This window comes from Scyliorhinus torazame, chromosome 16, assembly GCF_047496885.1.
Source record: "Scyliorhinus torazame isolate Kashiwa2021f chromosome 16, sScyTor2.1, whole genome shotgun sequence".
Classification (NCBI taxonomy): domain Eukaryota; kingdom Metazoa; phylum Chordata; class Chondrichthyes; order Carcharhiniformes; family Scyliorhinidae; genus Scyliorhinus; species Scyliorhinus torazame.
Window position 1 is genome coordinate 41705117 of NC_092722.1, and position 17510 is coordinate 41722626.

Here is a 17510-nt window from a genome sequence, read left to right on the forward strand (position 1 = left end):
ACAGCTCCTTCACCAGGATGTGCTCCAAAAGCTAGTGATTCCAAATAAACCTGTTGGACTTTAACCTGGTGTTGTAAGACTTTTCACTGTACTTATTCTGGTAACATGTGCTACTCAAACCTGGGTTAGTGATGAGGTATTCTGAATCCCAATGAAGAAGATTTGAATTCTTCCAGTAGTAACAAAAGGTTTATTGAGTAACTACAACAACTATTTACATGAGTTCTTTACTTTAACTTTGATACTAGTGATAAGGTTAACAAGATCTAACTATGGTAATTATACATAACTCCACTGGCCATCTAAACTAGCCTGTTGTTGCTTTGATCACCGTGCACCCAAGAGCGAGAGACCCAATGTTGCCTTTTATACCCCTGTTGGTCCAACCCTCTAGCGATCATGTGGTGCTACTGATTACACATTAACCCCTTGTGTGCATGCACACATAGAGATCACCACAAAAGACATTTAATTTTGTTCCCTCTCAGCAGAGTGTGAAAGGTAATAAAAATAATACGGCATCCACTATACAATGAAAGGATCTGAATTGCATTTAAACTCACTTCCTCCATTGCAAACTACAGGATCTCTTGCTAATAACCCTCTTCTAATCGATCAGTCTTTGGCTCACATTGCTGCAAAACAAAAAGAGCGAACGCATATCTTAAAGAAGCAATACCACAATTCACCTTTCTTTCCAAAAATATACTTTATTCATAAAAAATTTGTAAAGGTACATTATGTAATGTTAAATTTGAACTATTATGTAAAATGGAAAATAAATTAATTTCTTTCAATACAGTATGTGATACTCTTTAATTCACAAGTACAGGTAATATTTACAACAATCATTCTAAGTCAAAGATACACAGATTGCAGCCCCTTGGTATCTTTATAGGGAAGGGCTTACTTAGACAGTGGCCCCCACGCATTGCCTTTTCAGTAGCTGCCTGAAGCCTTAGTGTATCCCTCAGAGGGAATGTGCTCATCTGCAACATTGTCACCAAAGCTCTTTCTACTGGAGGACCAGCAGTTTTGGATGAACCAAAAAGTTTATATTTATTCGATGCACTTCCCTGGCAACAGCCCCTAAAGAACACAGTCCTGTATTATGGAGCTGCTAGGGATGAACCTCAACAAAAACCACTGCATCTCTTTCCAGACCTGCTTGGCAAAGACACATTCCAGAAGGAGGTGGGTGGCAGCCTCTTTCCCATTGTAGCTACCTTGAGAGCAGCATGTGAAAGCAGTGAGACTTTCAATATGCAGGAAGTAGTAATGGGATGAGCCCTTCCCAACATCAGCGAAGTTACACGGTGTTTGTTTGAAAGTTGCAGTGCAATGACTTTGACAGCCTGCTCAGCAGAGTCCCCCAGTCTCTTTTCCCAATAGGATCTCGAGAACATTACGTGTGGATCACTACCCGATAAACCTGTGGTCAAAGGTGTTTAACTGCACAGGCCTTTCCACAGGGGGCAGGTTTTGTGGCATGGTCCAACTGACTGGAGCATTGCTCGGCAACGTTGTCAAATCCAACCCATACAACATTCAGTACCATTCACAACTCCTCCATATCTATATGCAGCAATACTTAGACAACATTCTAACTTGGGCTTTAAAAACAATCTACCATCACGGGATGTGAGCATCGCTTGCAAGGCCAACATTTATTGTCTATCTCTAATTGGACGAGGGTGATGGTGAGCTACCTTCTTGAATTGCTACAGTATAAGGTAGGTTCACCTACAGTTTTGTCAAAGAATCATAGAATCATCATACAAATCATAGAACTTACAATGCAGAAGGAGGCCATTTGGCCCATCAAGTCTGCACCAGCCCCTGGAAAGAGCACCCTACCTCCTTCCACCCTATCCCTGTAACCCAACCTAACCTTTTTGGACACTTAAGAGACAATTTAGCATGGCCAATCCACCTAACCTGCACATCTTTGGACAGTGGGAGGAAACTGGAGCACCCGGAGGAAACCCACAAAGACACAGGAAGAATGTGCGGACTCTGCACAGACAATGACTCAAGCTGGGAATCGAACCTGGGACCCTGGAGCTGTGAAGCAACAGTGCTAACCACTGTGCTACCATACCACGAAGAGAGTTCCAGGATTTTGACTCCGTGACAGTGAAGGGTGATAGGAGTTCCAAGTCAGGATGGTGTGGAAGCGATCATGCAGGTGGTGGTGTTGACATGCATCTGCTGCAATTCACCTTTGAAGTGGTAGAGGTCATGGGTTTGGAAGGTGCGGTCTAAGAAGCCTCGGTGAGTTGCTGCAGTGCTTTATGTAGGTCGTGGCAACTGTGTGTACTTCGAGTTGGTGGTGGAGGGGGTGAATGTTTAGGGTAGTGCATGGGGTGCCAAATCAAGCCACTGTGTTGTCCTGGATAGTGTTGTGCTTCTTGAGTGTTGTTGGATCTGCACCCATCCAGGCAAGTGGAGAGTATTCCATCACACTCCTGACTTGTACCTTGTAGATGGTGGACAGGTTTTGGGGAGTCGGGATGGAGGCGGGGGGGTGGGGTGCAGAGTTACTCAAGGAAAGGTGGTTAGATTCTCCCTGGTTGGAGAGATCATTTTCTGGAACTTGCGTAGCACGAATGTTATTCATCATTTATCAGGGTTTCACAGGTCGGCGCAACATCGAGGGCCGAAGGGCCTGTACTGCACTGTAATGTTCTATGTTCTATGCCTGAACATTGTCCAGGTCTTTCTGTACAGATGGACATGGACTACTTCAGTATTGGAGAGGTCGCAAATGGTACTGAATAACTGAACATCCCCATTTCTGACCTCATGATGGAGGGACGTTGTTGATGAAATTAGCTGCAGATAGAACACCCACAGTGATGTCCTGGAATGGAGATGATTGACCTCCAACAACCACAACCATTTTTTTGTGCTAGGTGCCGGAGTGTGGCGACGAGGGGATTTTCACAGTAACTTCATAGCTTTTAGAATATACAGTGCCTTCAGCTGTTTTCCGATATCAAGGGGAGTGAGTCAAATTGGCTGAAGACTGGTTCTGTGATCTCAGGAGGAGGCCAAGATGAATCAACCACTTGGCATGGATGGTTGACCCTGTCAATTCTGCAAGTTCTCCCCACTAACATGTGGGGACTTGTGCCAAAATTGAGAAAGCGGTCTCACAGTGAATCATACTTTTCAGACAATATCCAATACACCATCCCTGGGTATGCCCTGTTCCACCAAAGAATCATAGAATTTACAGTGCAGAAAGAGGCCATTCGACCCATCGAGTCAGCACCAGCCCCTGGAAAGGGCACACCACTTAAGCCCACACCTCCACCCTATCCCTATAACCCAGTAACCCCACCTAACCTTTTTGTTTGGACACTAAGGGCAATTTAGCTCGGCCAATCCACCTAATCTGCACATCTTTGGACTGTGGGAGGAAACCCCACCATTGCCTGTGATTGTCACTCCTCTAATGCCTGCATCCTTCCTGATAGGCTTGGCAAAAGCTGGAATAGAGCACGCAGAAAATAGAGGCGAGAAAGGGAAGCCTTGCTGGGCTCCATAATTGATTGGACCAATTGAAACTGCACTATTCATGTTTCATATGAGTATTTGGATTCAATTAGGATTCCTTCCCCAAAACCCATTTTGGAAGAAACATCCACCATGTAGGTGTGCAATATTCTGACAAAGGCTTTATCCTAGTTAAAGCTGATAACCTCCATCCTGCACCGCACACAGCCAAACGTAGCATGGGTAATGTGAGGTTATCAGAGATCTTCCTGCTGAGTGCAGATCTGATCACAGTGGATCACTAATTCTAGAGCACACTTGAAAATCTTTTACAATCATACTACCAGATGTGGCTGGAAGGTTTACCCCACAAGACAGTTCAGCAACCACAACTTGTTGGGCCCGTTACATCTGGAAGACTTATCCTTCCGTACGAATACATCCTTAAAAGATCAAATGCTGTCCTACTACTAAATTTATTAACCCAAATCTCCTTGCTCATTTGTTGGATTAAACTACTCAAATACAAACTGAGATATCTGCTTGCAGGCCAACAATACCTGCGAGCACCCAAGATCCATCTTTTATCCGACTGGCATATTTCACAATCTGTGACCAACACAACTGCAAACACATGTGGACTCATGGTAATGGACAAATCTAACCATACATGCAACATAAAAGGCTGTGGGACATTACAACTTGAAATGAAGACATATCATATTTGAAATGGTTAGGTGGCACTCCCATCGTAAAATTGTGGTCAAGAAGCAAACTGAATTCTGTACGGTATTTAAAGCTGCCTTCGCATCTTTCACTATCTGCAAATTGCCCTACTCTTAACGGTTACATTTTAATAAAACTCCCAGGTCACTTGAGGCATGGCAGTAAAGACACTGTTGGTTAAATACACTTTTGTTTAAGTATTGTAAGTTGCTGCATTTTTCATATATTATTCTTGAGTTTACACTGAAAGGGATTTTTCCAGTTTTAGAAAGTATATCAAGAAAATAATATGCACATATATAATTTGCACAAAATTGACTTCCCATTGTTACTTTTTGACATGAAACTTGGGACGGAAATTCCTATGCCACATTTATGGATTTTGCTAATGAAAACAGGTCATTCAGGCAATCTGGCCAGCATGCTCCCACAACTTTAAAAAAAACTTTATTTTCCCAGTCCGTTATTGAAACTTCTAATATCCAATAGAAGGAATTGAATGCATTGAATCATGAGACGATTGCATTTACCCATGAATTGTCTTGTGTTTTTAAAAAAAAAGTGTTCATTAAAGTACTACATGAAAGGTCTCGATTTCTTTCAAAAAGGCTGGGAATTGATATCTCTGGCCTGATCTAGGACACAAACTGATTGAGTATTGCACATTTGAACATGTGCAGTGTACCAATGCCCCCAGACATTAACAGTACCAGCTAACTATACTTAAGGTTTCCAGCACTTTCTGATCAAACATTTTTCAAAAGCTGCAGTGCTTTCAAAATAGGAAATCAATATCATCTGCTTTCCCTGGTCCAATTATTCCCCCAATCCTGTAACCCCATTTCATTTAACAGCTACATTTCATCTTGAAGCTTCTGTCCAATTACCAAAGAAAAATGGCTAGTGTGAGCCCACTTAGAGATTGGGGCACCCTTTAAAAATGGCAACCCAATCTCAGGAGGAGCCGGTCTAGCCAGCAAGTTCAGCTCACCGGTGATGAAGAAATGTCTAAGTGTGGGCCTGACGAGGGAGAAACACCCCCGGGTCCAAAAAAATGACAAATATGGTAGCATAATATGCACCCTTGAACATCATGTAAAAACAGGCAGTGACAGACACCCAGGTGAGCCAATAAACATACAGAACAGAACACGACCAATCACCAGACAGAACACCAGAGGGTGGTTTCCAACTATAAAACACACGAGGCATCAGCACTTTGCCTCTTTCCACTGGTGACAACTGTTGTGACAGTCAGGGTGTACAAATCATTCAACACCTTCTACATGTGGATCAGAGCTAGCCTGGTCTAGATAGTTAATGTTAGTTTACTTAGAGTAGAAGAGAGTCAACCCACAGGCAGCTGTGTGCTTCATTACTAAAGTTCAATAAATCTTATTGAACCAACGCCTACGTTTGGTGTATGCTTGATCATTTCACTGCATTGTGTTGCAGTCAGTGTTACCCCAGGGTGAATAACACGACATATGGTTTAGTAGCAGCGTGGATCGCACCCAAAAAGCTGGCGGGAAACACCCTGCCAAACTTGCCCAAAATGACACAAAGTTTTTGGTTGAATTCTGCCCCTCAAAGCTACTGTAAATGCACCTCGGGTGATTGTGTGGAGTTTGCACATTCTCCCCGTGTCTGCTTGGGTTTTCTCCGGATGATCCGGTTTCTCCCCACAATCCAAAGATGTGCAGTTTAGGTAGATTGGCCAAGCTACCCAAGTGACCAAAGAATAGGTGGGGTTATGAAGATAGGGCAGGTAATTGGGTCGAGGTAGGATGCTCTTTCCGAGGGTCGGTGCAGACGCGTTGAGCCAAATGGCCTCCTTCTGCACTGTAGTGATTCTATGATTAAAAAAGCTTTCTTGATGTTGTTGTTTTAGGTGTCCATCCAAAATTAAATGTTTCTCACAAGCTGACCCTTTTGCAAGTAAAATCTATGAAGACCTGATGGAGGAGCAACGCCCAGTGCTGTAAGAAGATCAAAGACCTCCACCGGGGCACAGCTATGGGTTAGCACCGGCCCCCCCTATCCCAGAGAAATGTGCCTAGGGTCCTCACCCCCTACAAGGAATGGGAGCTGGAGGTCGTGGGGGTGGCCAAGGACAGACTGATCTCCGACCTAGAGGTTGGCGTGCGGCGCAGAGGCGAGGTTACACCGGCCCCCACCCTGTCACACGAGTGGTTAATACCATGCAGACTGACCCATCCCTTTGACTGACCACATGTCCATTCTCCCGCAGGATCCTCATCCAATGGTACCGGCCTGTCCGGCGTGTCATTTCCCAACCCGAGGGTTGGCAAAGCCGGGGCAGCCAGAGCTCAATGCAGCTGCGCCTTTATCCCGAGGTGAACCCCAGGGCCTTATTAGCACCCACTGGGAAGAGGGGGCATAGATACATAGAAGATAGTAGCAGGAGGGTTTTTAAAAAAAATCTTTTTTTTTTAAATTTAGAGTACCCAATTATTTGTTTTCCAGTTAAGGGGCAATTTAGCGCGGCCAATCCACCTAACCAGCACATCTTTGGGTTGTGGGGGTGAAACCCACGCTGACACGGGAAGAATGTGCAAACTCCACACGGACAGTGACCCAAGGCCGGGATTCGAACCCTTGTCCTCAGCGTAGTCCCAGTGCTAACCACTCCGCCACGTGCCGCCCCTAGGAGGATGCCTTTTGGCCCTTCGAGACTGTTCCGCCATTTATCACGCTCATGGCTGATCATCCAGCTCAAAAGCCTAATCCTGCTTTTTCCCCATAACCTTTGATCCCATTCATCCCAAGTGCTATATCTAGCCGCCTCTTGAATATATGCAATGTTTTAGCATCAACTACTTCCTGTGGTAATGAAATCCACAGACTCGCCACTCTTTTGAGTGAAGAAATGTCTACTCATCTCTGTCCCAAATGGTTTACCCTGAATCCTCAGACTGGGCCCACCCACCATCGGGAACATCTTCCCTGCATCTACCCTGTCCTGTTAGAATTTTATAAGTCTCTATGAGATCCCTCCTCATTCTTCTGAACTCCAGAGAGAATAATCCTAACCTAGTCAATCTCTCCGCATATACAATTCCCCGTTTCCTCTCTACCTCCCATTTTGAATATTGGAGTGACATTAGCTACCCTCCAATCTGCAGGGACTGTTCCAGAGTCTATAAAATCCCATAAAATGACCACCAATGCATCCACTATTTCCAGAGCTACACCTCCTCAAGAACTCTAGGATGCAGATTATCAGGCACTGGGGATTTATCCGTCTTCAATCCCATATATTTTCCCAGCACCATTTCTCTACTAATATTGATCTCCCTCAGTTCTTCCCTCATGCTAAACCTTTCATTCTCCAACGTTTCTGGTATATGATTTGTGTCCTCTTTTGTGAAGCCAGAACCAAAGTATTTATTCAATTGCTCAGCCATTTCATTGTCCCTTATTATACTTTCCCCCGTTTCGGTCTGCAGGGGGCCTACATTTGTCTTTAACAGGGTGCTGCTGGAAAAAATTAAGTTTGCCTCGAGAGGTTCAACCCAGGGGTTCACCCGGAGGTGGCAGCCATTCATCGACTTCTTTAAGGAAAATTGAATGTCAGCAGTAAGGGGGGGCGGGGGGAGAAATGGGAGGCATGGTAGTGTAAGACAAGGACAGGGAACTTAATATACGGGTAATCAGGCGATAGGGTGGGGGGTAGTAGGGTATGTTATTTTAATGTTGTTGCATGTATCGGTCCGCTCGGTTGTTTAAGAAATGTTAAATTGTTAAAACTGTGAAAATTACAAATGCTTCATAAAATGTTTTTTCAAAAAAACAAACAGGGCGCTGGGTGCCAACCCAAGCCAACCGACAGAGTGGCAACGGCAGCCATCAGCTCCCTGGAGACCCCCACCCTTCACAATGCTCTGTCTCGGGAGTCAGCATCTGGAACAGGGTGGAATGGCAGGGCATGTGCCACCGGCAAGTGCACCAGGGCTCTACGGCCCCAGGGCCCCCCAAAGGACATTCGCCCGGGTCATCGAAGGCCACGGGCGCGGTAGGCAGCAGGCTGCCTCCATCTCCGATGTGCATCCCAGGGACACACCTAGGTACAGCGGTAGAGCATGGTCGAGGGTCACTGAGAGGGCACAAGGGTTGGGGTGGAGGAGGTGGTGTTGGGAGAGTGGGGCGGCACCATCAGGGGTTGGGGACATGTATATAGCATTAAAAAATTGACTTTGATCTATATGGCGCTTCAATGCAGGCCGAGCACCAGTCCCATGCCCCAGCTCCCGGATATGGAGGTTATGGAGGTTCTGGATGCCCCCCCACCCCCGGCCGACGAGCACAAGGGCCTTCCTGGCCTGCCGGACACTCATGGCTGCCGCCTGTCCTCCATCCACCAGCTGGTCCTATGGGTCCTCCCCGGGTTCATCTTTCAGTCCCTCCTCCTCAGAGGTTACCACATGTTGCTCCCCTTCCACCACGTTGCTCTGCTGCTGTGCCAGGTTGTGGAGGACAAAGCAGACCACCACTGGCCTCCGTACTAGTGTCATTATCCAGCAAGTACCCCTTATTCCTCAAAGCCAACCAGCAAATCTGTGGTTCTTGAAGAGGCTGGGGATGTCCGACTGCCCCAGGATGTAGTGGTCGCACACGAGCTGGACGTTCAGGGAGTGGAACTCCTTCATGTTGATGTAGGGCACTCCCAGACACCCCGGTGAGCACAAGGTGACATGTATGCCATCTATTAGCCCCTGGACCAGGGCCATCCCACCAAAGGCAGCGAATCCTGCTGCCTGGGCAATTTGTGAGGCTTGGTTCATGTGTTCGCTACCTGGGCAAACAGGGCATTCGATTGGTGGGCGTAGCCTGTGTGATGCCACACACGTTTCCACTCGAGCCCTGGAATTATTCTGAAGCGAAGAAAGTTCAGGGCTGCAGTGACCTTGTTGGCCACCAGATGCAGGTATCCTCCGCCTTCATGTGGTGCCAAGTCCATAAGGACATGACACAGGTGCCGCACTGTCACCTTGTTGAGGCGGAGCCTCCTGCGGTGCGGCACAAGCTGTCAGTCATCCGTTCGAAAGACTAGCAATGCCTGTACACATTGGGCGGTTGCCGGCCTCCCCATCTGGGTCCCTCCCTGGCCTGTTGGGTGGCCGGGTCCTCAGGGTATGGGACGGGGCCCTGCACATGGGCCACCATCTCGGGTCTGTAGACGCTGTTACCGCCGCCTCCTCCGGCAGCTGTCCCCTCCCTGATGCACATACCCACCCTCTGGTCACGGAAATGTTCCCAGTGCTGCGGCCCAGCCCCAGTGTGTTCGGATGTTGGCTTCTGCGTCCATGGTGTTGCCTCCTGGCACCCCCCACACCCCAACTGATGGTGACACACCCTGATTGAGGCTGGTCCCCCGGGAGCTCCCCCACTCCCCTCAGAGCACCGGGGCAACAACCCCAGTGACCCCAGGCTCATTGCCCAGGAGCGAAGATGGCTACTCATCTCCTCGGGTCTCCGCAGCACCCCTTCAGCTAGCTTCATGTTTTAAAAAAGGAGTAGAACTTGCTGTAATCTCTGAAGAAACACTAACAACACCTGTGGGCTGCTAAGACCAAATTCAAAAGGAACTTGGCCGTACAAAGGCCATCTGGCGTTTCATAAGCCATGCCTGGCTAACCAGAGCCAATTCATCTGCTGAGACAAAGAACCCCACAAACCTCCCATTCAAGATTTAATAGTTGGAGCATTAACAATGTCAGAGACCCAGGCAAAATGACATACAATTTGCCAATGCCAGAGTGGAGATTTGGGAAGTCATGCACGACCACTAACTGGCGAAACCAGTAATATTTCCTGGTGGTACTGAAAAATATTAGTCTGCAATCTTTCCACCTAACCAGTAGCAGTATAGTAAAAAGACTGAATAACTGCAGGCTGAATAACTATCCCCATCTACATTGGAACGTCTGTACCATTGCCCTCACGACTGATTCATCTCATGTGCATATCTCATCATAAAATTCAATTCCACTGAAAATGTGAAATATGCTGCATCAGTTTCAGCCTGCCAACCTCTGTAAAGGAATACCACATTGGACTTCTGGACACACGCAAAACAATAATTCTAGCCACTAAGGTCTTTGCCCTCTAAATCTTTCTTTACCCACATCTCACTTACTGTTCGAGTACACGCTACCCCCCACCCCAGAGTTTTTGAGTGAGTGCAGAAAAACTAACCCTCGGAGTTCATCCCATCTCAAGCTATTGTGGGGTTAATACATAATTGGATCACAATAAAAACTGAAGGGCGGGGAAACACAACCACTTATAAAGGAGGATGCAAAACAAAACACCTTTCCGTTTACAAACAGGTGGCGAGAAGAAAAAAAAAATCAGGGTCAATTAAATTAACCCCCCTCCTGCCTGTAACAGATTTCCGAACAAGCAAAAATATTGTGGATAGATAGAATCATAGAATTTACAGTGCAGAAGGAGGCCATTCGGCCCATCGAGTCTGCACCAGCTCTTGGAAAGAGCACCCTACCCAAGCCCACACCTCCACCCTATCCCCATAACCTAGTTACCCAACCCAACCCGAAGGGCAATTTTGGACACTAAGGACAATTTAGCATGGCCAATCCACCTAACCTGCACATCTTTGGACTGTGGGAGGAAACCGGAGCACCCGGAGGAAACCCACGCACACACCGGGAGAACGTGCAGACTCCACACAGACAGCGACCCAAGCCGGATATCGAACCTGGGGCCCTGGAGCTGTGAAGCAATTGTGCTAACCACTATGCTACCGTGCTGCCCAGGATCCAGGAATCTGGAGTGGAAGTTCAACTGACAATTGAAATGACAAGCCTTCTGGCAGCACTGTCCTTGGCTTAAAACTGTTCCAAGTGAAACCAGAGGACTAACATCTCATCTCCAATTACGCAATTAAGAGGCATCAGGATTCAACAATTTCCGATCATAACTGCTGTTTTCATTTTTTGTCAAATAGCAGTTGTTGCTAGTGTTGGTAGCTGTTGCTTTTGCCATTTACACCTCCTCTAGATTCTTTACATGTCCAATTATCATCCTCTATTTCCTTGCACCATCATACTTTCGTCATTTAATCTCTCTTGCCTTTCATTCTATCACAGAACTTCTCCATTGTTCTTTTCTCCCTTATACCTCCTTTTCATGCCTCTGCTCACTTGAAACCCATCTCATCTCTAACCTTTTCCAGTTCAGACAATTCTAACCTGACATGCTAACCAAATTGCTGCCTGACTTGGTGTATTTCCAGGATTTTGTTTTAATCACAGAAACCATTCTTTAGCTCGGTTTGCATGGTAAAGGAAAAAAAAACTTTCATTTATATACCTTCCATGACCTCAGGTCATTCCATTAGTATTTACAGCCAAGGGTACCTTTATACTTTGCAAAAACAGTCAGTTACAATTTAAGGAAAACGGCAGGCAATCTACTAGCAGCAAGCTCCCACAAACAGCAATTTGATAAAGATAATCTGTTTTAGTTGGGTGTTGAAAGAGAAATATTGGTCCCCAGAACATCAGGAGAATTGCCCTGCTTGTCTGTCAAAATAGTACCATCAGTCCGAGAATGCAGACTGGTTTAATGCCTCACTCAGTACTGCACTGAGGTGTTAGCCTGGATTCTGGCACAAAATCTCTAGGAGTTGAACCCATACCTCCTGACGCAGATAATAAGAGTGTTATGGCCAGGATTTAGAGAACCCCAAAGTGTATCATGGAGTTCACCTGACCCACAACTTCTAATAGATTGTGGTTATCGGGAGCACACGGGCCCACTCTACAGGTGTGATGCAACAGAACTCTACAGTACTTTTAAAGTAAAACAATGTTTATTTATGAAACCAGTTAACACTTTAGAAACCCACAGTAAACATCATAACAACTAACACTGATCCTCCCCACAGATACAATATTCTCGAAGTAAACATTAATCTTTCATTCCCACAGATACAATATTCTATAAGTAAACCTTAATCTTTCCTTATTAACATCCATAAGACAAAAGACCCTTTTTAACACAGATCAGGTTTAAATTCACTACTGAGAGGAGTCAGCACTTTGAAATCACCCTTGAAATCACCCAATTGATCTGGACAGTCTTTAGTTTGCAGAGAGAGAACCTTGTACAGCTCCTTGTTTTGCCTGCAGCTATCCAGCTCTCAAAACGAAACTATAAACACCCTATAGCAAACTGCCCAAAGCAAAAGTAAATGCAGACAGCCTAGCTCCACCCATTCTCTGACATCACTGCAGCTCTCTAATAAACACCCATTTCTTAAAGGTACTCTCACATGTCAAGAGCAAAATATTGCAGATGCAGGAACTCGGAAATAAAAACAAAATGCTCGAAAGGCTCAGCAGGTCTGGCAGCATCTGAGGAGAGAGAAAGAGAGTTAATCTTTGCAGTCTGTATGACTTGTCTTCAGAGTCATACAGGCTCTGAAACGTCAACTGTTTCTCTCTCCACAGAAACTGCCAAACCTTAGAATCCATAGAATCCCTACAGTGCAGGAGGCCATTTGGACGGAATCAAACCCGGGTCCCTGGCACAGTGAGGCAGCAGGGCTAGCCACCATGCTGCCTGCTGACTCAGAGGCAAGAGTGCTTCACTGAGCCATAGCAAACCGGGATGAAGGGGTGCAGAGATTAAATTTGGGCCAGTTCTTCTTCTTGGGCAGTCCCGCAGCATCGAGGATGACTTGCTTCCACTCTGGGGACGTGGGTTCTGCAGTGGCTGAATAGTCTGATCCTGGATCCGTAGACTCTGCAACAGGTTTGGCAAGTGGTGCTTGATGAGGTGGGTGGGACGCTCTGGACTCCGCACTCTTTTTTTCTGCTGTTTACGCTTGGCCTCCATGTGCTCCACCCTACGTTGCTCGAAATGATTGGCACCTTCGCAAATGTTTTTTCTCCAGCTTGTGCATTCTAAGGCAAGCGACTCCCACATGTTAGTGGAGATGTTGCATTTATTTAGCAGGCTTTCAGAGTGTCCTTTTAATGTTTCCTCTGCTCTCCTAGTGATCGCTTGCCATCGTAGAGCTCCGAGTTGAGCACTTGTTTTGGAAGTCTTGTGTCAGGCATGCAGACAATGTGGCCCGCCCATTGCAGCTGGTCGAGCATGGCCAGTGACCACACACACAATGTAGGCAGGGGAAGTATTTCAGTGCAGACAACTTGGGATATCGTCCCTTCCGCATTGTGGTGTGTGTATCATCCATTTGTACTGTTGGTACAACAGATGCATACTCCAGCTCCAGGACCTAACGCAAACAGCTGCCCTTGATGCTGGGCTTAAGCTTCAAGGTTCAGATAAGAAACAGTACCCGAACTTGCATTCCCATTACTGCAATAATTAACCTTGCCTTGTAACACTTTTATGTTGTCTGATGCCATGACTAACCCCCTGGGATTCCTGATGCTGTTAAACTGATTTCCAGATGGCCTGCTAGTAACGTCACAGAATAACATGGGTTGCAGGTCTGTCTTGATACAAACATTTCCTTTTCTTACTTAAAGTTCCATCAACCCTTTTATCACGGTTTTTATCCTTTTTTAACATACGGGGACTAATCGGAGACTTGTGTCTGTATGAGGACAGAAAGCACTGACCCACTATTATTTGAAAGGGTCATGAAAGTCTGCAACTATCAGGTACACTCCTCTCCAATGACTGAGCAAAAAATAAGTACTTGAAAGCAGAACACTAATTGAGTTCAGAAATAGACTGGCGCTTTATCTAGGTCAAACTCAGTAAAATATGTCTCTCTCCAAGTATATGTCATACATTTTTATTATACTACACTGTGTGTGTGTGATTCACTGCTCTTGATGCAGGAGTGTGTGAAAATGAGCCTCACAACTCCTCTGCTTTACTCTTGGCTCCAAGAAAGCAACACTTCAGCAGAAAATGACCTCCACACTTGACATATTATCTAAATTCATCCCTATTGGAGCTGCTCATTTTCTGTGCCTTCACCCTTTGCAAAAGTGGCACAGTGTCAGAGGCTCAGAGTTATCAGCTTTATCACAGTTGAAGGTGGAGGAACAGCAATACAAAACTGCACATAATGTGGTGACATGCAGATGTAGCAGGAGCTGGTTCAGGTGGATGCACTGATTTATACCAGCAGTGAATATCTGGTGCAGCCATACAAATCTTACCAACAGTGTTGTAATAGCTTTTGAGCTACTTCAGGTAGGTGACCTGGCACAACAACTTGCATTTGTATAGTGCCTTTAACATAATAAAATGTTCCAAGGCACCTAACAAGGAAGTTATAAAACGAAATGAGACACAGATCTTATGCAATGTCTAGGTTATATGGGGGGGGAAACTGTTTCCGGTGGATAATATTTTGGAGAATGAGTCTTGGTTTAACCTCTACTAGCAATTTTTGTAAGAGCAGTTCATTTAGAACATAGAACATAGAAAATACAGCACAGAACAGGCCCTTCGGCCCACGATGTTGTGCTGAACCTTTGTCCTAGATTAATCATAGATTATCATTGAATTTACAGTGCAGAAGGAGGCCATTCGGCCCTTTGAGTCTGCACCGGCTCTTGGAAAGAGCACCCTACCCAAACTCAACACCTCCACCCAACACCAAGGGCAATTTGGACATTAAGGGCAATTTATCATTGGCCAATTCACCTAACCCGTACATCTTTGGACTGTGGGAGGAAACCGGAGCACCCGGAGGAAACCCACGCAGACACGGGGAGGACGTGCAGACTCCGCACAGACAGTGACCCAAGCCGGAATCGAACCTGGGACCCTGGAGCTGTGAAGCAATTGTGCTATCCACAATGCTACCGTGCTGCCCTAGAGAACAAATAAATCTACACTATATCATTTTACCGTGATCCATGTACCTATCCAATAGCTGCTTGAAGGTCCCAAATGTTTCCGACTCAACTACTTCCACAGGCAGTGCATTCCATGCCCCCACTACTCTCTGGGTAAAGAACCTACCTCTGATATCCCTCCTATATCTTCCACCTTTCACCTTAAATTTATGTCCCCTTGTAATGGTTTGTTCCACCCGGGGAAAAAGTCTCTGACTGTCTACTCTATCTATTCCCCTGATCATCTTATAAACCTCTATCAAGTCGCCCCTCATCCTTCTCCGTTCTAATGAGAAAAGGCCTAGCACCCTCAACCTTTCCTCGTAAGACCTACTCTCCATTCCAGGTAACATCCTGGTAAATCTTCTTTGCACCTTTTCCAAAGCTTCCACATCCTTCCTAAAATGAGGTGACCAGAACTGTACACAGTACTCCAAATGTGGCCTTACCAAAGTTTTGTACAGCTGCATCATCACCTCACGGCTCTTAAATTCAATCCCTCTGTTAATGAACGCGAGCACACCATAGGCCTTCTTCACAGCTCTATCCACTTGAGTGGCAACTTTCAAAGATGTATGAACATAGACCCCAAGATCTCTCTGCTCCTCCACATTGCCAAGAACTCTACCGTTAACCCTGTATTCCGCATTCATATTTGTCCTTCCAAAATGGACAACCTCACACTTTTCAGGGTTAAACTCCATCTGCCACTTCTCAGCCCAGCTCTGCATCCTATCTATGTCTCTTTGTAGCGGACAACAGCCCTCCTTACTATCCACAACTCCACCAATCTTCGTATCGTCTGCAAATTTACTGACCCACCCTTCAACTCCCTCATCCAAGTCATTAATGAAAATCACAAACAGCAGAGGACCCAGAACTGATCCCTGCGGTACGCCACTGGTAACTGGGATCCAGGCTGAATATTTGCCATCCACCACCACTCTCTGACTTCTATCGGTTAGCCAGTTCGTTATCCAACTGGCCAAATTTCCCACTATCCCATGCCTCCTTACTTTCTTCATAAGCCTACCATGGGGAACTTTATCAAATGCCTTACTAAAATCCATGTACACTACATCCACTGCTTTACCTTCATCCACATGCTTGGTCACCTCCTCAAAGAATTCAATAAGACTTGTAAGGCAAGACCTACCCCTCACAAATCCGTGCTGACTATCCCTAATCAAGCAGTGTCTTTCCAGATGCTCAGAAATCCTATCCTTCAGTACCCTTTCCATTACTTTGCCTACCACCGAAGTAAGACTAACTGGCCTGTAATTCCCAGGGTTATCCCTAGTCCCTTTTTTTTTTTGAACAGGGGCACGACATTCGCCACTCTCCAATCCCCTGGTACCACCCCTGTTGACAGTGAGGACGAAAAGATCATTGCCAACGGCTCTGCAATTTCATCTCTTGCTTCCCATAGAATCCTTGGATATATCCCGTCAGGCCCGGGGGACTTGTCTATCCTCAAGTTTTTCAAAATGCCCAACACATCTTCCTTCCTAACAAGTATTTCCTCGAGCTTACCAATCTGTTTCACACTGTCCTCTCCAACAATATCGCCCCTCTCATTTGTAAATACAGAAGAAAAGTACTCGTTCAAGACCTCTCCTATCTCTTCAGACTCAATACACAATCTCCCGCTACTGTCTTTGATCGGACCTACCCTCGCTCTAGTCATTCTCATATTTCTCACATATGTGTAAAAGGCCTTGGGGTTTTCCTTGATCCTACCCGCCAAAGATTGTTCATGCCCTCTCTTAGCTCTCCTAATCCCTTTCTTCAGTTCCCTCCTGGCTATCTTGTATCCCTCCAATGCCCTGTCTCAACCTTGTTTCCTCAGCCTTACATAAGTCACCTTTTTCCTCTTAACAAGACATTCAACCTCTCTTGTCAACCATGGTTCTCTCACTCGACCATCTCTTCCCTGCCTGACAGGGACATACATATCAAGGACACGTAGCACCTGTTCCTTGAACAAGTTCCACATTTCATTTGTGTCCTTCCCTGCCAGCCTATGTTCCCAACTTATGCACTTCAATTCTTGTCTGACAACATCGTATTTACCCTTCCCCCAATTGTAAACCTTGCCCTGTTGCACGTACCTATCCCTCTCCATTACTAAAGTGAAAGTCACAGAATTGTGGTCACTATCTCCAAAATGCTCCCCCACTAACAAATCTATCACTTGCCCTGGTTCATTACCCAGTACTAAATCCAATATTGCCCCTCCTCTGGTCGGACAATCTACATACTGTGTTAGAAAAGCTTCCTGGACACACTGAACAAACACCACCCCATCCAAACTATTTGATCTAAAGAGTTTCCACTCAATATTTGGGAAGTTAAAGTCGCCCATGACTACTACCCTATGACTTCTGCACCTTTCCAAAATCGGTTTCC

The 17510-nt window shown here is 45.9% G+C and overlaps 1 protein-coding gene across 9 annotated transcripts in view; it reads right to left on the bottom strand.

Moving 5' to 3' along the window:
• The window catches only part of prdm2a (PR domain containing 2, with ZNF domain a), a 277892-nt gene that overhangs the window by 163693 nt on the left and 96689 nt on the right, over positions 1 to 17510 (bottom strand). For 6 of the 9 annotated variants that reach the window (XM_072478398.1, XM_072478396.1, XM_072478404.1 and 3 more), the window contains one exon: positions 564 to 635. The exons of the other annotated variants lie outside the window; for them this stretch is intronic. In XM_072478398.1, the coding sequence (XP_072334499.1) occupies positions 564 to 572 (9 nt within the window). In that variant the 5' untranslated portion in view covers positions 573 to 635. The remainder of the gene's footprint in view (positions 1 to 563; positions 636 to 17510) is intronic. 9 annotated transcript variants of the gene reach the window in all.